Genomic DNA, 21,681 nt, shown 5'->3' with positions numbered 1-21,681 from the left:
AAACATTTTTTCCTCATATCATAAAACTATAAGACATAGGAGCAGAATTAGGCCATTTGGCCCATCAAGTGATATTCGCACCACACAGGCTACAAGATCAGGCCAGAGGCTAGGAATACTGTGGCGAGTAACTCACCTCCTGACTCCTCAAAGACTGTCCACCATCTACAAGGCACAAGTCAGGAGTGTGATGGAATACTCCCCACTTGCCTGGATGAGTGCAGCCCCAACAACACTCAAGAAGCTTGATACCATCCAGGACAAAGCCGCACTTGATTGGCACCACATCCACAAGCACCCACTCCCTCCACCACCAGCAGCAGTGTGTACTATCTACAAGATGCCCTGCAGAAATTCACCAAAGATCCTCATACAGCACCTTCCAAACCCACGACCACTTCTGTATACAAGTAACAAGGGCAGCAGACATATGGGAACACCACCACCTCCAAGTTCCCCTCCAAACCACTCACCACCCTGACGTGGAAATATATCGCCATTCATTCACTGTCACTGGGTCAAAATCCTGGAATTCCCTCCCTAATGGGATTGTGGGTCAACCCACAGCAGGTGGATTTCAGCTGTTCAAGGAGGCAGTTCACCACCACCTTCTCAAGGGGCAATGAGGGATGGGTAAGAAATGCTGGCCAGCCAGCGACGCTCACATCCCACAAATGAACAGAAAAAGAAAAATTCTGCACCGCCAGTCAATTGTGGCTGACATGTTTCTCAACCCCATTCTCCTGCCTTTTCCCTGTGACATTTGATTCCCCTTACTAATCAAAAACTCATCTATCCTGTCTTAGATACACTTGTTGACTTGGACTTCACAGCCTTTTGTGGCAAAGTGTTCCACAGATTCACCACTCTCTGACTGAAGAAATTTCTCCTCATCTCAGTTCTAAAGGACCATGCCTTCACTTTGAAGCTGTGCCCTTGGGTCCTAGTCTCTCCTACTAGAGAAAACATCTTCTCCATGTCCACTCGATAGTGGGAGAGACTACAACCCTTTAACGTAGAGCCAATAACATGCAGACAGTTTAGGAGCTACAATCAGATGGAAGGAACTTCCTTCTCGCTTTCCAACCCCACTCTAAGAATTTTGGTTTCTCACTCTGTACCTCACCCTGTGTTGGGTGCATGTAGTCTTGAAGCATTCATTGTTCTCCTATTTAAGCTTGATAGATTGCCAGATGGTGGACTGTCTCATTAACATGGTTATTAAAGCTCATCCAGTGGATCCTTGCGGAACTTCAACAGCATTAAATCAGCAAAGTGCTGAATGGACTGGTGCTGTTAATCAGACCCCCACAGAGTCAGGGAGCAGGGTCCTGAACTCCTGTCACTGACCTACATCCACAATGGACAGACATTGAGTAAAGGCTGATTTATTCTCTTGCTCTCCTAACCTGGCTTCCTGTCCTCCACCCTCTGTAAACCTGAGTCCATCTATCTTGTCTTGAAGTATGTCTCGCTTGCCCATCACCCTGTGGCACTTGGATGCCTACATTGGTTCCTCTACTGTCAATGCCTAGTATTTAAAATTCTCATCCTTGTGTTCCGATGCCTGCCTCCACACCCCTTCCTACCTTCATGACCTCATTCAAGCCCTAGAACTCTGCATTCCAATTCTCTTGTGTATTCCAAATACTAAGCTTTATTTCTAGAGAGATAGAGTTAAAAAGTAGGGTCATCGTGCCAAACCTGTGTAGAAAAACAGTTTGACGACTCTTAAGAGTACTACAACAGTTCAGGTTGCCCTATTCTAAAAATAAATAGAGGCACTGGAGAAAGTGCAGAGCCAATTTATAACAATGCTACCAAAAATACATGGGTATCCATGTGAACAGAGAGTTGAGACTAGGTCTCCTATTTTGAGAAAAGATGTTTGATAGATTTTCTTTCATATTCACTTGTGAGACATGGGTGTTGCTGGCTAGACTAGCATTTAGTGCCCTTCCTTGTTGCCCTCAAGAAGGTGGGGGTGAGCTGCCTTCTTGAACCGCTGCAATCCACGTGCTATGAGTTAACCCACAGTGCCTTTAGGGATGGAATTCCAGGATTGTGATCCAGGAACAGTGAAAAAATGGCAATATATTTCCAAGTCACCATGGTGAGTGGCTTGGAGGGGAATTTAAAGGGGGTGGTGTTCCCATGTATGTGCTACCCTTGTCCTTGTAGTTGGAAGTGGTCGTAGGTTTAGAAGGTGCTGTCTAAGGCTCCTTGGTGAATTTCTGCAGTGCATCTTGTAGATAGAGGTATTTCTTCTATAACATGATAGTTATGTTCTTGTGTGACCTCACACTATAGAAAATCATGCTACTGAAAATCCACATTGAAAAATCACGTTATAGGGAAATCGCTATAGAAAATTGCTATACTATACAGTAGAAAGTTTGCGTTCTCCAAACAGTGCCCACTATTCACCAATTGTGTTACAGCCAATTCGCGTTAACGAAACACACGTTATAGCAGAAATACCTGTAGTACTCACTGCTGCTACTGAGCATCAATGGTGGAGGGAGTGGATGTGGTGCCAATCAAGTGCCATTTTGTCCTGGATGGTGTCAAGTTTCTTGAGTGTTGTTGGAGCTGCCCCCATCCAGGCAAATGGGGAGTATTCCCTCACACTCCTGACTTATGCTGTGTAGATGGTGGACAGGCTTTGGAGAGTCAGGCAGTGAGCTACTCACCGCATTATTCCTAGCCTCTGACCTGATCTTGTAGCCAGTGTGTTTATGTTGTGAGTCCAGTTCAGTTTCTGGTCAATGATAACCCCCAGTATATTGATAGTGGGAGACTCAGTGATGGCATCACCACTGAATGTCAAGGGGTGGTGATTAGATTGTCTCTTATTAGAGATTATCATTGCCTAGCATTCGAATGACGCAAATGTTATTTGCCACTTGTCAGTCCAAGCTTGGATATTGTTTAGATCTTGTTGCATTTGAAGATGGACATCTTCAGTATCTGAGGAGTCGTGAATAATGCTGAACATCATGCAATCACAAGCGAACATTCCCATTTCTAATGTTATGATGGATGGAAGGTCATAGATGAAGCAGCTGAAGATGGTTGGGCCTAGGACACTACCCTGAGGAACTCCTGCAGAGATGTTCTGGAACTGAGATGATTGACTTCCAACAACCACCACCATCTTCCTATGTATCAGGTATGACTCCAACCACCAGAGTGTTTGCCCCCTGATGCCCGTTGATTGCAGTTTAGCTAGGGCTCCTTGATGCCACACTCAGTCGAATGCAGCCTTGATATCAAGGACTGTCACTCTCACCTCACCTCTGGAATTCAGCTCTTTTGTCCATGTTTGAATCAAGGCTGTAATGAGGTGAGGAGCTGAGTGACCCTGGTGGAACCCAAACTGGGCCTCACTGAGCAGGTTATTGCTGAGTAGGTGCTGCTTGATAGCACCGTTGATGACACCTTTCATCACTTTACTGAGGATCGAGAGTATACTGATGGGGCAGTAATTGACCGGAGTTGGATTTGTCCTGCTTTTTGTGTATAGGACATACCTGAGCAATTTTCCACATTGCCAGATAGATGCAAGTGTTGTAACTGTACTGGATTCTGGAGCACTAGTCTTCATTCCTACAGTCGGAATGTTGTCAGGGCTCATAGCATTTGCAGTATCCAGTGGCTCCAACCATTTCTTGATATCATGTGGGGTGAATCAAATTGGACGAAGACTGATTACCCATTAATTATAGGTTTTTACACAGTATACACAGGGATAATGTTTGCTCGTGTCAGAATGCATTCTCACCACTCTTTGGGCAAAACAGCGTCTTCTGAGTTCCTCATCAAAACATAAGAAATAGAAGCCACAGAAACACCTTAAAACCTACTCCAAAGTTTAAAAAAAAATCACAGCAGGGTCCCTACACTCCACCTTTCTTTCCTGCCTTTTCTCCTCTTTCAATTCATGTCCCCAAAAAAATGCTGAACTCAATTTCTCAAACTGTGGTTGTGGGATTCAAACATGTGTTCTCCAGATTTCTATTCCATAACAAAAACACTTTAAGATTGTTGCAAAAACATTCAAGGAAGGAAATTTGTCATTCTGACCAATATGCGACTCCAGACACACATCAATGTGGTTGACTCTTAACTGCCCTCTGAAAAGGCCTAGCAAACTTCTCATATTAAAGATAATTACATACGGGCAGCAAATAGTGATTTATTTATGACCATCTTATATTTTTAACCACTAGTTTTGCACTCCCCACAACTGGAAACATCCGCTCTATATCTACCCTGTTGTACACCTTCATAATTTTAAAGACCTAAAATGGTCTTTTCCAGTGAAGAGAGCCCATTAATCTTTTTTTTTCAATCCCACATTTGAACCTGTCTCACATCTCCTGCCAGAATATTGGATAAATGCTGCATGGATCAGGAGCTCCAGGGATTTTTTATTCAAGTGCATCATAAGGTAAAGATGCATGCAACATTAAAGTGACAAATTCTAGTCTGCATATGACTCATGAGTCACCTAACATTAGAATAATGATGAATCTGTGTTAATTACTTGACTCATTAACAGTAGACAGCACCAGCCTGCTGTTTCATAATGGCCTTTTCCATGCATTGGGATAGTACCAGGTCTATAATTAAAAAAAGGTGTTATTTTCCTAAATAGTGCCTTTATGTCTCTCACCCACTCCCAGTCATTTCCCCATTTGTCCTCAGGCACTGTCCCTTGCTACAGTGAATCATTGAATCATAGAATCCCCACAGTGTGGAATCAGGCCATTCGGCCCAACAAGTCCACACCACCCCTCTGAAGAGCATCCCACCCAGACCGATTCCCCTGCATTTTCCCACGTCTAGCCCCACCAAACCTAAACATCCCTGGGCACAATGGGCAATTTAGTGTGGCCAATCCACCTAGCCTACACATCTTTGGTCTGTGGGAGGAAACCAGAGCACCTAGAGGAAACCCATGCAGACATGGGGAGAATGTGCAAACTCCACACACACAGTTGCCCGAGGGCGGAATTGAACCCAGGTCCCTGGTGCTGTGAGGCAGCAGTGCTAACCACTGAGCCACTGTAACTGCTTTTTTAAAAAAAAGGAGACTGAACTTCCAACACTGTCCAACTGCTAAGCATTCAGCTCACAAATTCCGATTTTCTTCTGGCAGGAAATGGCAATGCCAATGTTGTTTCCTCTTTGGCAGAGACATAATTCCTGTCCAGTATCAAGCTCATGTCAAATATCTGCAAGTTAATGGAGAGAATTTACCTTGTATTCTAAATTTTAAAAATAAAAATTGCATATGGACAACTTATCTTGAGTCAAGGTGCCAGTGAAGGCCAGGTAAGCTTTTATGATTTCTGGACAAAGGATTAACTAGTGCTCGAATATGCTTCCAGAATGTTCTTTTACCAAAAAAGCATTGTGACTGCCTGGCTGCCACACACTCTCTGAGATGTGCTTACGGTTTGTTTATATAAACAGTCCAGTTCATCAGAGAGTGGTATAGCATAGTCCGATCCCACTCTCTATTCAAATCATTGGACACACAAGTCTTTCCGGGAATGGTCACTGGACCGCAATCAAAGACATGAAATCAGCCTGATGCCCCACCCTCTCAGCAGAGACCAGGAACTGACCACTGGGACCTCCCAGGATTGTACAACCAGGTAGCACACTGGATGTCACAAACAGCCATTGAGGAAATCAAAAATTTCTCTTTAAAATATTAACTATGCTGTTTTTCTCTATTTAAATCACTGAACTCGGATATCTTAACTGGAAAGGCACCCTGGTTCCGTTCGCTACAGCAGCAGAAGCTTTAGCTGGTTTCTCTTCTCCCTTAAAAAGAAATGAGTATCACTTTGTGAAATAAGTAACAGTGATGCAGTAATTATTAAAAGTTAAATGCAGGGAGGCCTTTTGGTCTTGTTGCCAATGCCAACTGAACCTGTCTGCTTTAATCTCATTTCATTTCCCTTTCCGTGTACCTCGTTCCTTTCCTTTTTTTCAAATAGTTGCCCAATTCTATTTCAAAACGTGTTTCGGACTTTGACATATTAGCAGCTGTGTTAAAACATTCCATGTGTCTCTTTATACAGAAAACTCTTGACTTTCCATTTTGTGCATGACGTGGTAGTCCTCAGGCAGTGCCTCCTAGTTACTAATTCACTAACCAGTTAAATCATTTACCCTTTGCCCTCTTGAAATTTGTTTGATAATTTTCAAAACCTTTTTGCTTCATTTCCAGTTTGTGGAAGAGCCTCAACTTTTCATCAGAGCTACAACCTCTCATAGCAATTGGAGCAGGAAAGGTGAATCACAGAGGAGTTTAGGCAGGGATTCTGGGACCCCACTGGCCTGTCAGAGGACAGGTTGAGGAGAAAAATAAGAGATCAGGATCAGAAAGTACAGGATGGATAAAACACTCCAGACTGAAGGTCACCCACATGGTTCCACTTTTGGATTCCATTTCAAGAAGTTTACAGTGAATTTCCTGAGTCAGATTGTCCGGTGCAATCCTCCACAGTAAAATATACACATCAGCATATCTCAAACCAACAGACTGTGCCTGTATGTATCCAGTCCACAGATGGGTGCATGCACACATATATTCCAGTGGGGCTGAACGGCAGGGAGCAGGAACTCTGGGTGTAGTTTCCATCAGCTCCACAGCCATCCGAGATTAAACCGGAAATTGCTGGAGAAACTCAGCAGGTCGGGCAGCACCTGTGGAGAGAAAGCAGAGATAATGTTTTGGGTTCAGTGAATCTTCTTCAAAACTGATTGTAGCTAGAAAATACTGAAGTTAGGGTTGGGGGAAAGGAGAAAACGATAAATGAAGAGAGAGCAAGAGCTCAACAGTATAGCAGACTGGAAAAATCATTGGCTGCTAATGGGGTCCATTAGTGGCTGCCAGTGGGTTGTTTGCAGTAGCAGTCCATGTTTTGACAAGGCCTGATGTGTGGGAGTTGGGAGAAGGACATAGAGAAGGTACTCAGGCCCTAAAATTATTGAACTCAATATTGAGCCCTGAAGGCTGCAGGGTCCTCAAGTGGAAAAGGAGATGCTATTCTTCCAGCTTACATTGAGCTTTGTTGGAACACTGCAGCAAGTTTAAGAGAGAGATGTTGGCCAGGGAACATTGTGGTGTATTGAAGAGGCAAGCAACTGAAAGCTCAACATCATTTTTGCTGACACAAACTAGCCATTATCCAAAGTAGTTTCAGAGATAGTAGGAACTGCAGATACTGGAGAATCTGAGATAACAAGGTGTAGAGCTGGATGAATACAGCAGGCCAAGCAGCATCAGAGGAGCAGGAAGGCTGATGTTTCGGGCCTAGGCCCTTCTTAGGGTCTAGGCCCGAAACATCAGCCTTCCTGCTTGGCCTGCTATGTTCATCCAGCTCTACACCTTGTTATCTCATTATCCAAAGTAGTTGCCCACTCTCCCCAGTGTAGAGGAGACCACATTCAGAGCAGCGAATGAAGTAGGTTAGATCGAGTGAAGTGCGGGGGAAATCACTGCTTCACCAAGGTGGTGTTTCTGGGGCCTTAGGTAGTGAGAAGGAAGGAATTAAATATGCACGTTAAACCTTCTGCTATCGCACAGGAAGGTACCATGTGAGTGTGGGGAGGAGATGATATTGGTGTTCCTCCAGTTTTGGCCTCATGAACAGCCCCACTTCAAATTGTTTTACCAATTATGATGATAGCCTCTACAGTGTGGCTGGGGCCCTAAACTCTACATTATCCTTTCTACCCCTCTTAATTTTTAAGATGCTACACAAATTGTTTATGTTTCTCCTTTCTTATTGAAGCACACTGAGGCCAGTTGTCATACACTTCCATCCAATCAGCAAACCAACAGGCGTGTTTCCCTCAGGGAACAGCATACTCTGCCTCTGGGTCTCAAGACAAAGCACACAATCCAGTCTGACATTCCAGTGCAGGACTGAGGGACTGCTACATTGTTGAGCGCACCACCTTGTTTCAGATATTAAACCAAAAGGTCCATCTGAGAGGGCAGAAGGGACATAAAAAGAGCCAACTGCATTGATGCAATGAGCAGGGGTACTCTCCCCAGCATCCTGAACAACATTTAATTCTTCACCAGCATTAGTGAAACAAATGCTCTAGTTACTAATTACATTGCTACTTATGGGATCTTGCCATGCACAAAATTGGCTGCTATGATTCCTAAAATACACCAGGGCTTGAACTTCAAAAAAGTACTTCGCCTATTGCTAGTGCTTCAGGACATCCTAAGGTTGCAAGAGGTGCTACAGAAATGTAAATTAGCTCTTACTTCTAACTAATTGAAAACATATGTTTCCATTGTACTTCAGGTGACTTGGGATTTAGTTTGACATGTGGAGCAGCAGGCAATCCAAACAATCACACGCAGTCAAACAGATTATAGTTTAGACTGGAGCCAAAGAGCAGAGGAACAGCCAGTGTGTCATAACAAGTCTAAGTAAGCTCATAACTAGGGCACAATTAGAAATACAATTGATATCAGCACGCCAGAAGAATGTGATAGACAGGAAAAGTTAGGCAGGGTTTCTAATTGCCAGTCATTCTCAATGGAGAGAGTGCAATCATGCAGGCAGATGTGTGGTTGGGGAATGAGATGCTCCACCCAGTGCAGCAACCTTTAAACATTCACCATCTATGCTCATACATGGCAAGTTGGCCCTTAGGGCAAGTTCACAAACAGGGCTGATGCCCTGGAAACAGGTCCAGCTTTGGAAAGGCTGCTGAGGCAGAATAACATCTGTTGGGATTGTTTTCCTTACAGCTGAGGTGATTTCACAAAAAATGTTCAGAATCATGAAGGCGTTTTAATAAGAGTAGACAGGAATTAGCTGTCTCCACCGTCCTAAAGGGCCAACAACCAGCAGAGCATATGAATTTAGGACAAGTGGCACAAACCAGAGTGGAGAATTTAAAAAAGTAAAACACGCAGTTAGTTTGCTTTGAAACACACATCTTAAATGTTGGCGGAAGCAGGCTCAATGGTGCATCTTTCAAAGGTAATTGGTATAAACTCAACATGGATCATGATGCAAACAGTACCTTTGCACAACAAAACAAAACCACCCAGGCTTCAGGATTTTAGTTTATTCAGAGAACATTATCCTTTAGGAAAAGTCCAAATTTTGATAAGAGTCTGCAATGATAGTTTCTCCAAAGCATTCAATTTCTTTTTCCCCTTTGCTTCTTTCTGCTTTAACAACTCCGATCAACTCTCTTGCTATGGACTTGTTCTAGCAGGTATCAGCAGCTCCATTTGTGCTTTTTTTTTTTTAAGATAACGCCTTGCCAGCTCTCCCCCAGTGTCGAGGGAAGCAACAACACTGACACCAGCTTTCCCTTTGGACTGGAAACAACCATTATCATGCATCCATCTTTTCATTGTACCCTTTTCCCAAAAATCACATTCCCAATTTGAAGATTCACCACAAACATTTAGTATACATATTTTTTCATCAATAGACCAAAAATGATAGCAGCACCAAGGGAGGGGGATTCCCAGTACCTACACTGCACTAGACTCTTTCAGCTCTCGAGGTATAAGTGGAACAGCTTGCACTCAGAGCCATAAGCTTCAGTCACCTTCCCCAAAGGAAGGGGCACGTATTTGGGGGTGCCAATCCTCCAAGACTGTCCTGGAGTCTCCTGAATTTGTAATCTCCAGGACACCTCTGCGAGCAACTCAGGGAGAAAGGTTGTTGAAATATTAAATAAACATTATTTCATCTCTTTTGCATATTAGGTTATAAACAGTGCTGAGATGCAAAAGAAAGGGAAAAGGCCACTGACCAATGATCAAGAGTTATCTATTCAGATAATGAGCCTGTTGGCTTTCCCGTTGGCTTCAGATGGCATCACACAGCAAAAAAAAGGGACATGATGAGCATAATGGGAAAGTAGGCAAGGGCAGAACAGATAAAAGGAGCACAGATAACACTCCCAGGAGCACATAGGAGTAATACAGCATGGAAACAGGCCCTTCAGACCAAACTGGCCCACACTGACCATGATGCCCACTCAGCTCATTCCAAATAGAGTCAGAGTAATGTAGCTGGAGTTGGCCATCCTACCCTTCAGCACAACACTTTCTTTCAGGGTCATTTGGAGAGCAATTAAATATCATGTCACCGGGCTGGGTAACTGAACACAATAGGGGGACAACTCCACAGTACCACCCAAATTGTCATCATGAGTTTGGCAAAAATACAAGAAAAACAATTCAGGTGGGTTTCCCCCCCCGCCCCACTAGACTCCAGAGTTCTCACCTCCACATAACAAAAAAAACACAGCTGCACCAAGTGATCAAGAGAACTCCTGCAGAAATAACTGGTGCAAGTCTTTATTGAGGCTAAATTTACAGCATTTTATCCCAAAACCTCCAATTTTCTTTAGCGTTTAATGTTCCATCACGGTGCTGCAGAATTATATACCAGTATCGGCATCCACAACTTCTGAGGCAGGTACAGTAAAAGTTATGTGCAAAGTAAAGTTCCCTCTACACTCCCAGGACAGGTACAATAGAGCATAGCTGTTTTTCACATTGTCCCAAACATTCCTGGGACAGGAGCAGCTCAGGTTAGATGAATCGCCCAGGTCAGCAATGACGTAGGTTAAGGTTATGTTCCATCTTCCCTAATGTTGTGCCCCAGTCTCCGAATAGTAGGCATTACTGCACCATTGATATGGTCACCTCACACACAAACACTATGCAGCAAGACTGACAATTCAGTGCTTGATTGAACAGCCTTGTATTATAGGCCTGTGCTCACCAATAAGTTGAGGTGACCCTCCCCAGCTTTATTTCACTGGTTTTGAAGCCAGGTCCCTGATGTTTGACCCAGTCCCCGATTTCAAATTTTGATGTAGTTAAGCATGTAGCCACGCGGGACTGGGCTTTTGAGGAAAAAAAAACAAACTTGCCATTTGTGACAGTTCAGTGCAGATTGTGGAACTGAGCGCCAACTCTGCAAGGCTGCTGTGCAAAGTGCCTAGCAGGGTCACACCCAGCATCCTTTAAAAGGTAACAGGTCATTCAGTGCTTTATGAAGCAGACAGACAGAGCCAGGCGGGGGACATACGTTACACTTTGTTGCCTGTGGACAGCATCAATCCGTAACCTTCAATAAATTGCAAATTGAAGCCAGGTACCTCAACACATCAAGTCATCTATTTTGGCACACAACTTGCACTTGAAACTATACTGATGAGGGTCCATTTTGCGACATTGAAAGCAGATATAGAGGCTCTTAAATTAAAAAAAAGCTATGAACTTCCTGGCCTTGCCCAATTATTTGCAACTCTCACCTTCCACCTCCATTTTAAAAAAAAAAAAATCACAAGGTCAGGCAATGGACCGAGGAGGTGTCTCTGATTCAGGAATGGTGTAGGCCAAATTAATCTTCTCTACTGACTGTCCCATCACCCTGGGAGTTGAGGTCCGCAGGAAACCTATGAAACGTCGTTCTATGCTACCAAACCACTACCACCCACCCATCACCAGTAAAGCATTGTACAACATGAGATGGCTTCAGAATACAGGATTTAAAAAAAAAAAGGCAATTATTTCAATGCAAAAGTCTCTTTCCTATGCACCTACAGAAACGTTGATAGCATCACCTTGTATCTTCCACTAGATGCCGGAAGCAATGGATTGAAAGTGCTCACTAATGACAGCTACTGGTATCTGCTGGTACTGCATGGATACCACATGGATACCATTCTTCCCCTTCCAGGTAGGCCAAACTGAAAGTGCTCTGGTGAAGGACATAGAGGACCTTTCAGAGCAGGCCACTAGGGATTGTAAGTGCAGCATTTCAGTAATAATTTAAAAAAAAAACCAGAAGAGAGGGAGATGGTGACAGCTCTGCATCACCATATGTTCCAAGACACTCAAGCACAGAGGGCATCAAACAAAACCGTGTGCAAAGTGTCTACAGAAATCCTGGGACAAAAAGCCTATAGCATTATTTTCTTCACTTTCCCATTATTCCACCCCCCCCCCCCCCAATAGTAGTACTGAAAAATGCTGGGAGCCACGGCTGGTGTCTCTTCTGGAGAAAGTTCTTGCTATTTTTCACTCAAGAGCCCTCACATTGATTGGAGCTGGAATGGAGCTCATAATGCAGCCCATCGTCCCAGAGGGATCAACGGCAGCAGTTCCAAAACCCTTAGCTGGAACCAAGTTCTATAGGAGATGCTTGCAATTGATGCTGGGAGCTTCTGGTCCAAACCCCGGGTATCTGTGAAACAAGGTTCAGAGAAAAAAGGGACACCCAGACCAATGTGTGTATGGACAGCCCTGAGCGAGTACCTTTACATAGACTTAAGCATTGGTTGGTTTGACCCTACCTTAAAATTCTACTATAATATGACAAGAAGTTACCTGAAACCATCCCCTAGAATGCAGAACTAATGTAAAAAAAAACTTCCTCTTAGAAATGCAAGTAAAACTAAAATCATTCTGAAAGCTGCCTGCAACCACATCCCAAAACCCAATCTCCATTATTTGCACCCAAACACCATTAGAGAATCCCATCTTGTAAGCAGGTTAACCCCCTCCTGTACCAAAGGGTGCACATTGAGCTAAACAGCTTCCCTTGAAGACACCTTCAAGATGCCTGGACAGTTAATGTCAGCATTTATCAAGGGGGTGCATTACAGCAGAGCCCAATTCTATCCTCTCTCAAAATGCGTAGGTGGGCACTCATTCCATTTGAGGGGGCAGGATAAAGTCATATGGAGCAATAAGCTTGGGCCGTACTAGTCAACAGAATCACAGTCCAGGTCTTAAAAGGGTTCAATTCAGAACATTTTGCGTAACCTTGGTTTGCATTCAACGGTTAAGGGGCAATAAAACCAAGGTCTTTAAGATGTTAAAAGAAATTCAGCAGAGTAGATAAGCAGATACTTCCAGAAGAGAATATGACCTTAAAAATTAGAACTAGGCTATGCAGGAGAGAAGAAGCAAAAAAAAAAGGATATTTCTTAGAGGATGAAAATCTGGAACTCTTCCCAATAGCTAATCATACAGGGACAACTGACAATTTCAAAGTGAAAAAAGACGATAGATTTTTGAGGCAAGGCTATCTAGGGATATGAAGCCAGTGTAAAGGATTAGAGCTACCAATCAGAAGAGCTCAAATAGAATACTGAAAAGCATGAGGTTGAGGGTGTCCTGCGCCTCACTCCCAAAATTAAACACAGAAAAAAGTTTGTTTTGCCATTTTTGAGTTGGGTGGGGGTGAGAAATCATTGCCCTGTTCTTTGGGAAGAGGGACACGAGGTTATTAAATTTTCAGAATGAGAATGGCACGGACTCAATGGTTTGCTATGCTGTAATGCCTATGATTCATCAGAGTAAGCAAGAAGCCGTCTTATTTTAACTCTGTCACTCCAGTGCCCTCCCGAAGGCTCCCACTCATGTTGTACCTCATCAGAAAGGACATTCGTCCAACGTAATAAATATTTGGCAGACGAGGAAAGAAAAGGACATGTTCAAGTGCACTTTACAGTTAAACAGGCCTGCTGGACCTCAGCTGGTTTTGCTACGCTGGAGGCCAAAGTTGGGGTGGGGGGAGGGAAAAATCCCAAACAGATCCCAATTTAGTTTGGAGAAGGGTGTGTGATCATGGGAAAGAGGAAAACAGAAAACCTTGATGGGCTCCTTTCACATGACATACTTCTTTTATATAAATCTGATACAAAAATAAGTTCAAGCCACCACTCAGATAGCCCAAGCCAGACTGCTGTCAATACCCAGTCAAGAATCTTAATTTGAAGAGGCAATAACGACCTAGGCCAGAAATGATTGGCTTTCCTTATGGACATTATGACTAATCAAAAGGGAGCTTGGAGGGGGGAGCTTTAGAGATCAGGAAGCGCCTTCAGTTGAAACTGTTTAAACATCTCTGTCTTGCATAGCACAATGTGTCGCATAAGGACTCTTGAGACCACCACCAACATCCCTCTCCCTAAACAAAAAAAAAAGCCGATTGTAATTCTTTTAAGAGGGATCTGTCACTGAACAGCAGCATTCCAAAGGAACCGAGTGGGCAGAATCTTTCCCACCATTGCATAGCCTGTGAATAGACGTGACCTCCTCCCTTTTTGAAAAAAAAATCTCTTTATGCTTTCACTTCTAGTGCAGGCCCTCGCTGGATTGTGCCCGGCACTGAAAACGTCAGAATTAGCCGGTTGTAAAATTTCTATTTCCCCCTCCCTTCCCAAAGCATCAAAAAAAAAGAAAAAAGAAATCATTTTCATTAAACTTTTGGTCTTGTACAAGTTAGCATTTCTCTATAAGGTTTAATCCAACCGAATCAGTTCAGAACAAAACCCAGGGCGTCGCCGTCTTCCTTGTGAAGTTAGGATTTGTAATTTGAATTTAGCCAGGTGAGTCCCTCATGGAGTCCATCTCCTGAGGTGGCGCAGGACGGCTGCACATACCAATTCCTGTCTCTGATCCTGGTCAATCCCAGCTTCTCCTGAATCTCGTGTGGCTTCATGGCATCGGGCAGGTCCTGCTTGTTGGCGAAAATCAGGATGATGGCATCCCGCATCTCGCGGTCGTTGATGATCCGGTGCAGCTCCTGCTTAGCCTCGTCGATGCGGTCCCGGTCGGCACAATCCACCACGAAGATTAACCCCTGCGTGCCCGTGTAGTAGTGCCGCCACAGCGGCCTGATCTTATCCTGGCCGCCCACGTCCCACACGTTGAACTTCACGTTCTTGTAGGTGACCGTCTCCACGTTGAAGCCCACCGTAGGGATGGTGGTGACCGACTGGCCCAGCTTCAGCTTGTACAGGATGGTGGTCTTGCCGGCGGCGTCCAAGCCCAGCATCAGTATCCTCATCTCCTTGCTGCCGAATATCTTGGCGAACGCGCCGCCCATCTTCGGTGTGGTGTGGTGTGGTGGGGGAAGAGGGCAGGGAGGAAAAGAAAGGAGGAAAAAAAGGGGAAGGGGGTTGGGATGGGGAGGGGGGGGGGGGGAAGGGTGTGTGTGTGTGTGTGTGCGCGCGCTGAGGTAGCACACAAATTTCCGAGGTGAAACGAAGCGAGAGAGAGAGAGTCGAGAGCAGCAGCGGGGCCGATGAATGGAGCGCTCAGTTTCAATGGAACGTTGTGTGATCCGATTCAGGCCCTTTGATACAAAGTATCCAATTTGTAACCAGCGTCTCGATTCACAATTTCATCCGTCCGCTTCCGCACTACTGCTGTCCCCTCGCTTCATATTGAATGCATTTCATCCTCTAGCGCTGCTCCTCTCCTCCCCACTTGCGAATTAATTGATCTTTTCCTCCACGTATATAATTAGATGTGGATGAAGCTGAACTCCGAGTGCCGGAGAGGAAAGGGCGCGGATGTAGATTATAGCAAGCGACCGAGCATGCGCGCACACTCACTCACTTCTCGTTCACTTTCCCCCCACCTCCCACTCTGCAACTTTTAAAATGGCACAGCCCGCCCTCTGTTAAGGTGACCCGACCTCTCTTGTGCATTTCCGTGGTGCAGTAGGAGGAATACCAGTCGTCGGGGTGCTCAGGAAATGTTCCATTTCACGTATGGATTAAAAGAGAGTGCTGTGCATTTCCATAATATAAATTAAATGTTGTCTCATGTTTCTTTTCATTGTAAGTCTTGGAATATGTATACCAATTATTTAAACATGAATTCTGCCATTCCCCACCTTCTGAAGGGCTTTATTGCTTATTGAGGCATGGTGTCATCCCTAACCAATTTAACAGTCCCAATTTTCGTTTTCATCTTCAAAAAGCACAAATGAAATGTAACTAACTGCTTTATTAATGTGTACATGTTGTAACTCATGTTTGCTGCCGACAGCAAACTCAGTTCTGATATAGAATTTAGCAACTGCACTAAAAATGGTCTGTTCAAGTCCCAAGAAATAAAATTCTCGGCTACTTGGGTGTCAAAGTTCACAACGTCGATGCTCAGAAACCGTAAAATTGGACACCTCCCACCTGTCCCAAAATGCTGTTCAACCGACGAAGCTTCACCGCCGGTCATTCACCTGATTGCTAAACGACTACTCTTTCCAGCAGGGGTCGCTGAAATTCAGGGGCGGGATTCCTGGTTGAATTGACCCTGCTAATCAAGTCGAGCAATGGTCAGGTTGAGGAGTTTGCACTTAGGAAGTTTTTCCAGTGCTCTTTAGTCATCTTGCCCACAGCAATGTTTTGTAATTTCAGCAGCGCACGTTACCCGTTCGCTTTTTTAAACACATTGACATTACTACAAATTCAATAAATTAACTTAAATCCTCAGAAACCGTGCTTGAGATTTGCTGTGGAACCTTATGAACTATAGACTACAGATTTTAAATCATTCGCTCCGAATTTTTTTTAATACTTTAATATTTTTTAATTTTTTAATAGATTTTAAGATGTGATCACAAGCTGATTTAATACAACCAACATGGGGACTGGTATTGTTTAATATTGCAGCTCTACCATCAAACTGTACTCAAACGTTGCGACAGTTTTAAAGTCTGCACCTATATGTCATTTCAAGGTGACTTGTGAAGCTGCTCCCCGTCGAAGATGACTGTTTGAACTGGGTGTGGTCCGAGTAAACTGCAACAGCGCCCAGCCAGTCATTGCCCACTGTGAGACGGTTGGCCATGACACTGTGGGAGTCAGTGACAGAGGTGGCCACGCTTGAAGAGTCAACTTGCTGATGAGGAGGGGGCAAACAGTGATATTTCTAACGACCTCTGTAAAGTAGCACCCTCTAGAGGCACAGGGCAAATTTCATGGTCACGGGAGAATGAGGAGTTTGAAAAGGGGCTTAGTCGGTAAATGCACAATTTGCTGTGCATGACTGTGCACTGTTTTTTTTCGATGCTGTGCTTCACTGGGTGGCACCGTGTGACGCTATGTGGTATTTGGCACTGTTAATAAGCAAGGTTTCAGGTTTTGATGTCCAGTCAGTGCGCAGTTTGATTCGAACTGCAGTGGGGTGCTATAACTGGACTTGGTCTTCCACTATTAAATGAGGACAGAATGGGACTCAATTCAAATCTCCTCCGCCAGCATCCTTTCTTGTTTATGTGTTGTATAGAACTTTTTTTGCTAAGTTCGTCACAGAAATGTTATGCTACAGAAAGAGGCCATTTGGCCCACTGAACCTGCACTAGCTTGTTAAGTGAGCAGTAGTCCATGAGGAAAGATGGGGATGTAAGAGGGGTGATAGTCCCAGGCATTGGGAGGTTTTCGGGTCCAAGGTTCTCTGGACATGACCAAAGATATGTGGTGCAGGCCACGGTCTGGGACAGGGGTAAACCAGGGCCCATGGCTTTAAGAGGTCTGCTTAGCTTTGGTCAAAGGGCTGGGCCACTGTGCTCCTATTGGATTGGGGAGGCAGAGACTCTGTGCTCAGGTTAGGTGTAGGCTGGAGTTTCCAGGTGAGGCCAGAGGCTGGAGCCAGGTGTAGTGTGCACTTGTAATTTCATCCCCGGCACAGACAGGATGGATTTAATGGCCTCGTCACAAGCTTTAACTTTTCTATAATTCTTCTCAGAACTACTGAGCGTGCACAGACTAATGAGCAACTGTTCAAACTTGCCAAAGCAAATCATGGCAAGAGGGAAGTCATGTTCTTTAGAAACTGTGTTGACTGATCCTTTACCCCCTTCATCGTCATGTCAGACTGCCTGGTGTTGCTGTGGATATGGCTCAGAGGTGCTATGGTGTGTGTAAACTAAAAGGAACAACTAGCCATTGTGAAACAGAAACTGGTCAGATTGGAGTCACACACCCTTCACCATGCAGTACGAATTTAGTCATTGGGGTGCAAAGTATTCTCAGTGTTACTGTACCTTAAGACCATTAGACATAGGAGCAGAATTTGGCCATTCAGCCCATCAAGTTTGTGCTGCCATTCAATTATGGCTGATATATTTCTCAATCCCATTCTGCCTGTAACCCCAGATCCCCTTACCAATCAATAATATATCTATCTCTGTCTTAAACACACTCAATGACTTGGCCTCCAAAACCTTCTGCAGCAATGAGTTCCACAGATGGACTATCTTCCTACTGAAGAAATTCCTCCTCATCTCTGTTCTCAAGTGTCGTCGCTTCTCTTTGAGGCTGTGGCCTTGTGTCCAAGTCTCTCCTACTGCTGAAAATATCTTCTCCACATCCGTTCTCTCTATGTTACAGGTTTGACCCATACCTTGCTCCTGCTGTGTGGTGGTAACCAGATGCTATTGAGGATGAGAGATAGTAGGAACTGCAGATGCTGGAGAATCCGAGACAACAAGGTGCAGGGCTGGATGAACACAGCAGGCCAAGCAGCATCATAGGAGCAGAGAGGCTGACGTTTCGGGCCTAGACCCTTCATCAGAAAAGGGGGAGGGGAAGGGGGCTCTGAAATAAATAGGGAGAGAGTGGGAGGCGGATAGAAGAGGGATAGAGGAGAGGATAGGTGGAGAGGAAACAAACAGGTCGAAGAGGCGGGGATGGAGCCAGTAAAGGTGAGTGTAGGTAGGGAGTTAGGAAGGGGAGACGTTTCGGGCCTAGACCCTTCATCAGAAAAGGGGGAGGGGAAGGGGGTTTTGAAATAAATAGGGAGAGAGTGGGAGGTGGATAGAAGAGGGATAGAGGAGAGGATAGGTGGAGAGGAAACAAACAGGTCGAAGAGGCGGGGATGGATCTCTAACACCTCTCTCCCCTTCCTGGACCTCTCTGTCTCCATATCGGGCAACCACCTAGAAACCGATATTCATTTCAAGCCCACCGACTCCTACAGCTACCTAGAATACTCTTCCTCCCGCCCACCTTCCTGCAAAAATGCTATCCCCTATTCCCAATTCCTTCGCCTCCGCCGCATCTGCTCCCAGGATGAGGCCTTCCACTCCCGTACATCTCAGTTGTCCTCGTTTTTCAAGGACCATAACTTCCCCTCCTCGGTGGTCGAGAACGCCCTCAACCGTGTCTCCCACATCTCCCGCAACTCATCCCTCACACCCCGTCCACGCAATAAGAACCAAAAAAGAATCCCCCTCGTCCTCACGTACCACCCCACCAACCTCCGGATCCAACGCATCATCCTCCGACACTTCCGCCATCTGCAATCCGACCCCACCACCAAAGACATCTTTCCCTCCCCACCCTTATCTGCTTTCCCGAGGGACAACTCTCTCCGTGACTCCCTTGTCCGCTCCAGCTCCACCACACCCGGCACTTTTCCCTGCAACCGCAGGAAGTGCTACACCTGCCCCCATACCTCCTCCCTCACCCCCATCCCAGGCCCCAAGAAGACTTTCCACATCAAGCAGATGTTCACCTGCACATCTGCCAATGTGGTATACTGCATCCGCTGTACCCGGTGTGGCTTCCTCTACATCGGGGAAACCAAGCGGAGACTTGGGGACCGCTTTGCAGAACACCTACGCTCGGTTCGCAATAAACAACTGCACCTCCCAGTCGCGAACCATTTCAACTCCCCCTCCCATTCCTCAGACGACATGTCCATTCTGGGCCTCCTGCAGTGCCACAACGATGCCACCCGAAGGTTGCAGGAACAGCAACTCATATTCCGCTTGGGAACCCTGCAGCCCAATGGTATCAATGTGGATTTCACAAGTTTCAAAATCTCCCTTCCCCCTACCGCATCCCAAAACCAGTCCAGCTCGTCCCTGCCTCCCTAACCTGTTCTTCCTCCCACCTATCCCCACCTCCCACCTCAAGCCGCACCTCCATCTCCTACTGACCAACCTCATCCCACCCCCTTGACCTGTCCGTCCTCCCTGGACTGACCTATCCCCTTCCTAACTCCCTACCTACACTCACCTTTACTGGCTCCATCCCCGCCTCTTCGACCTGTTTGTTTCCTCTCCACCTATCCTCTCCTCAATCCCTCTTCTATCCGCCTCCCACTCTCTCCCTATTTATTTCAGAGCCCCCTTCCCCTCCCCCTTTTCTGATGAAGGGTCTAGGCCCGAAACGTCAGCCTCTCTGCTCCTATGATGCTGCTTGGCCTGCTGTGTTCATCCAGCCCTGCACCTTGTTGTCCCGCTATTGAGGATGGCTCCATTTCCCATTTTATTTGGAGTTTGGAAATATACTTTGACCTCAAAGATACATTTGTAGAAGCCATGAGATAAAGGTGGAGAAAACACACTCAAAATTACTTTCATTCTGTCGGCCACTTTTGAGTGCAGCTGCTTTCACTTGTGCGTGATTCTTGATACAAAACTGTCACTACGTGCTGAGATTGTACGTGTTCCTGGTGTTGTAAAGAATAAACCTGGTCACGTTGCCACAGAACGTTCCATTGAGTTGGACCGGCTGGCCCATGAGGAAAGGTTTATGTAAAAAAACACCTTGAGCAAATATTCATCAGGCTGTGGTCTGCATTATTTTGAAGCTTTAGGGTTTAATCCAATGCAAGAATTTAGATGGTAGTGGATCAGCATCGGATTGGGTTACCCTTCATAACTTGCTAGGAAGTTCCTGTTACCCCGAGTGTGGTTCTGCAGCATGAATCATTTTTCATCGCATGGGTAATGCCTATCACAATGTGGTACATCTGTGCCATGCTATTGAAGCCAGATCGGTGGCTCAATTGACAGATGTAACTGCTATTGGCTGCTCAGCTGTGTCAACTGGTGAGCTAATTCTGGCTTATGTTGAATGATGGTGGGACTGGTTAGAAGGTAGAAGGGAATTCAATTTTTCTTTGCTAAGGAAGAGAGTTCAATTATCTGAGATCTCTGCTCAATCTGTCCAACTGTGACCTTTGCTGGCACGCATGAGCTGTTGGGTAGAATCAGCCTTGGATGAGTAGCTCTCCCTACTTGAAGAACCTTCTGCTATCTGTTGTCCATCTGTTTAGAATGGCCATTCAGACCCCAAGGACACTTAACAATGAGACCAAGTATTCCAGGAGAGGAGGGAGGAAATTTGGAAAATTTGGGGTTTATTTAAGGTATTTATTTTGATTGTATTTAGCAGAGGACTGCTAGTGTTTTGATAAGTTGATGATGCAAGCAACAGACCTGATATGAGACATTCACAGATGAACCAAAATTAAACTTTTAAAAGAACATTCTTGTTCTGTGTTGCTGGATTCAATCTATGTAGATCCATTTAAATCCCTGCAGAGCTTCACCCTTCCCTAACTCTGTAACCTCCTCAGGCCTACAATCTTCCCAAATCTTTGCACTCTTCTGATTCTGCCTTCTTATGCATTCCAGTTTCCATCACTCCACAATCGGTAGCTAGGCCTTCAGCTATATTGGCCTGAATTTCTGGAGCTTTCTTCTTAAACGTCATCACTTCTCAATCTCTCTCTCTCCTTGAAACCTACTGCTATGACCAAGCTTTTTGTCTACAGTCCTTTGGGTGGTGCAGTGTCAAATTGTGTCCAATAAGGCTCGTGTGAACTGGCTTGGGACATTACACTGTGTTAACATTGCTGTATTAATGCAAGTAGGGACCATCTGGACCAACAGTTCCAAATACAAGAACAAGCTGGTAATAGAAACAAACGAATAGCATCATCTAAATGCAGATGATGCTGTTATTCTAAGATTAACTGTCTGTGAACATCAGCCTTATTGTTACAAACCTTATGACACAGTCTTTTCAAAATTATTCTTTCATGGTTGTAGGTGTCAGTGA

General features: G+C 45.0%; 1 protein-coding gene across 1 annotated transcript; it reads right to left on the bottom strand.

Annotated features, from left to right (window-relative positions):
* Positions 1 to 10,356: 10,356 nt before the first annotated feature.
* LOC109916811 (ADP-ribosylation factor 6-like) lies at positions 10,357 to 15,450 on the bottom strand. Its single transcript, XM_048593087.1, has one exon. The coding sequence runs from the start codon at positions 14,922 to 14,924 to the stop codon at positions 14,397 to 14,399; it is 528 nt and encodes a 175-aa protein (XP_048449044.1). The 5' UTR covers positions 14,925 to 15,450; the 3' UTR covers positions 10,357 to 14,396.
* Between the last annotated feature and the right edge of the window lie 6,231 nt (positions 15,451 to 21,681).

This window comes from Rhincodon typus, unplaced genomic scaffold (assembly GCF_021869965.1).
Source record: "Rhincodon typus isolate 14 unplaced genomic scaffold, sRhiTyp1.1 hic_rhity00002313, whole genome shotgun sequence".
NCBI lineage: Eukaryota > Metazoa > Chordata > Chondrichthyes > Orectolobiformes > Rhincodontidae > Rhincodon > Rhincodon typus.
The sequence above is the reverse complement of the archived record's forward strand: the minus strand, read 5'-3'. Positions and strand labels throughout refer to the sequence as shown.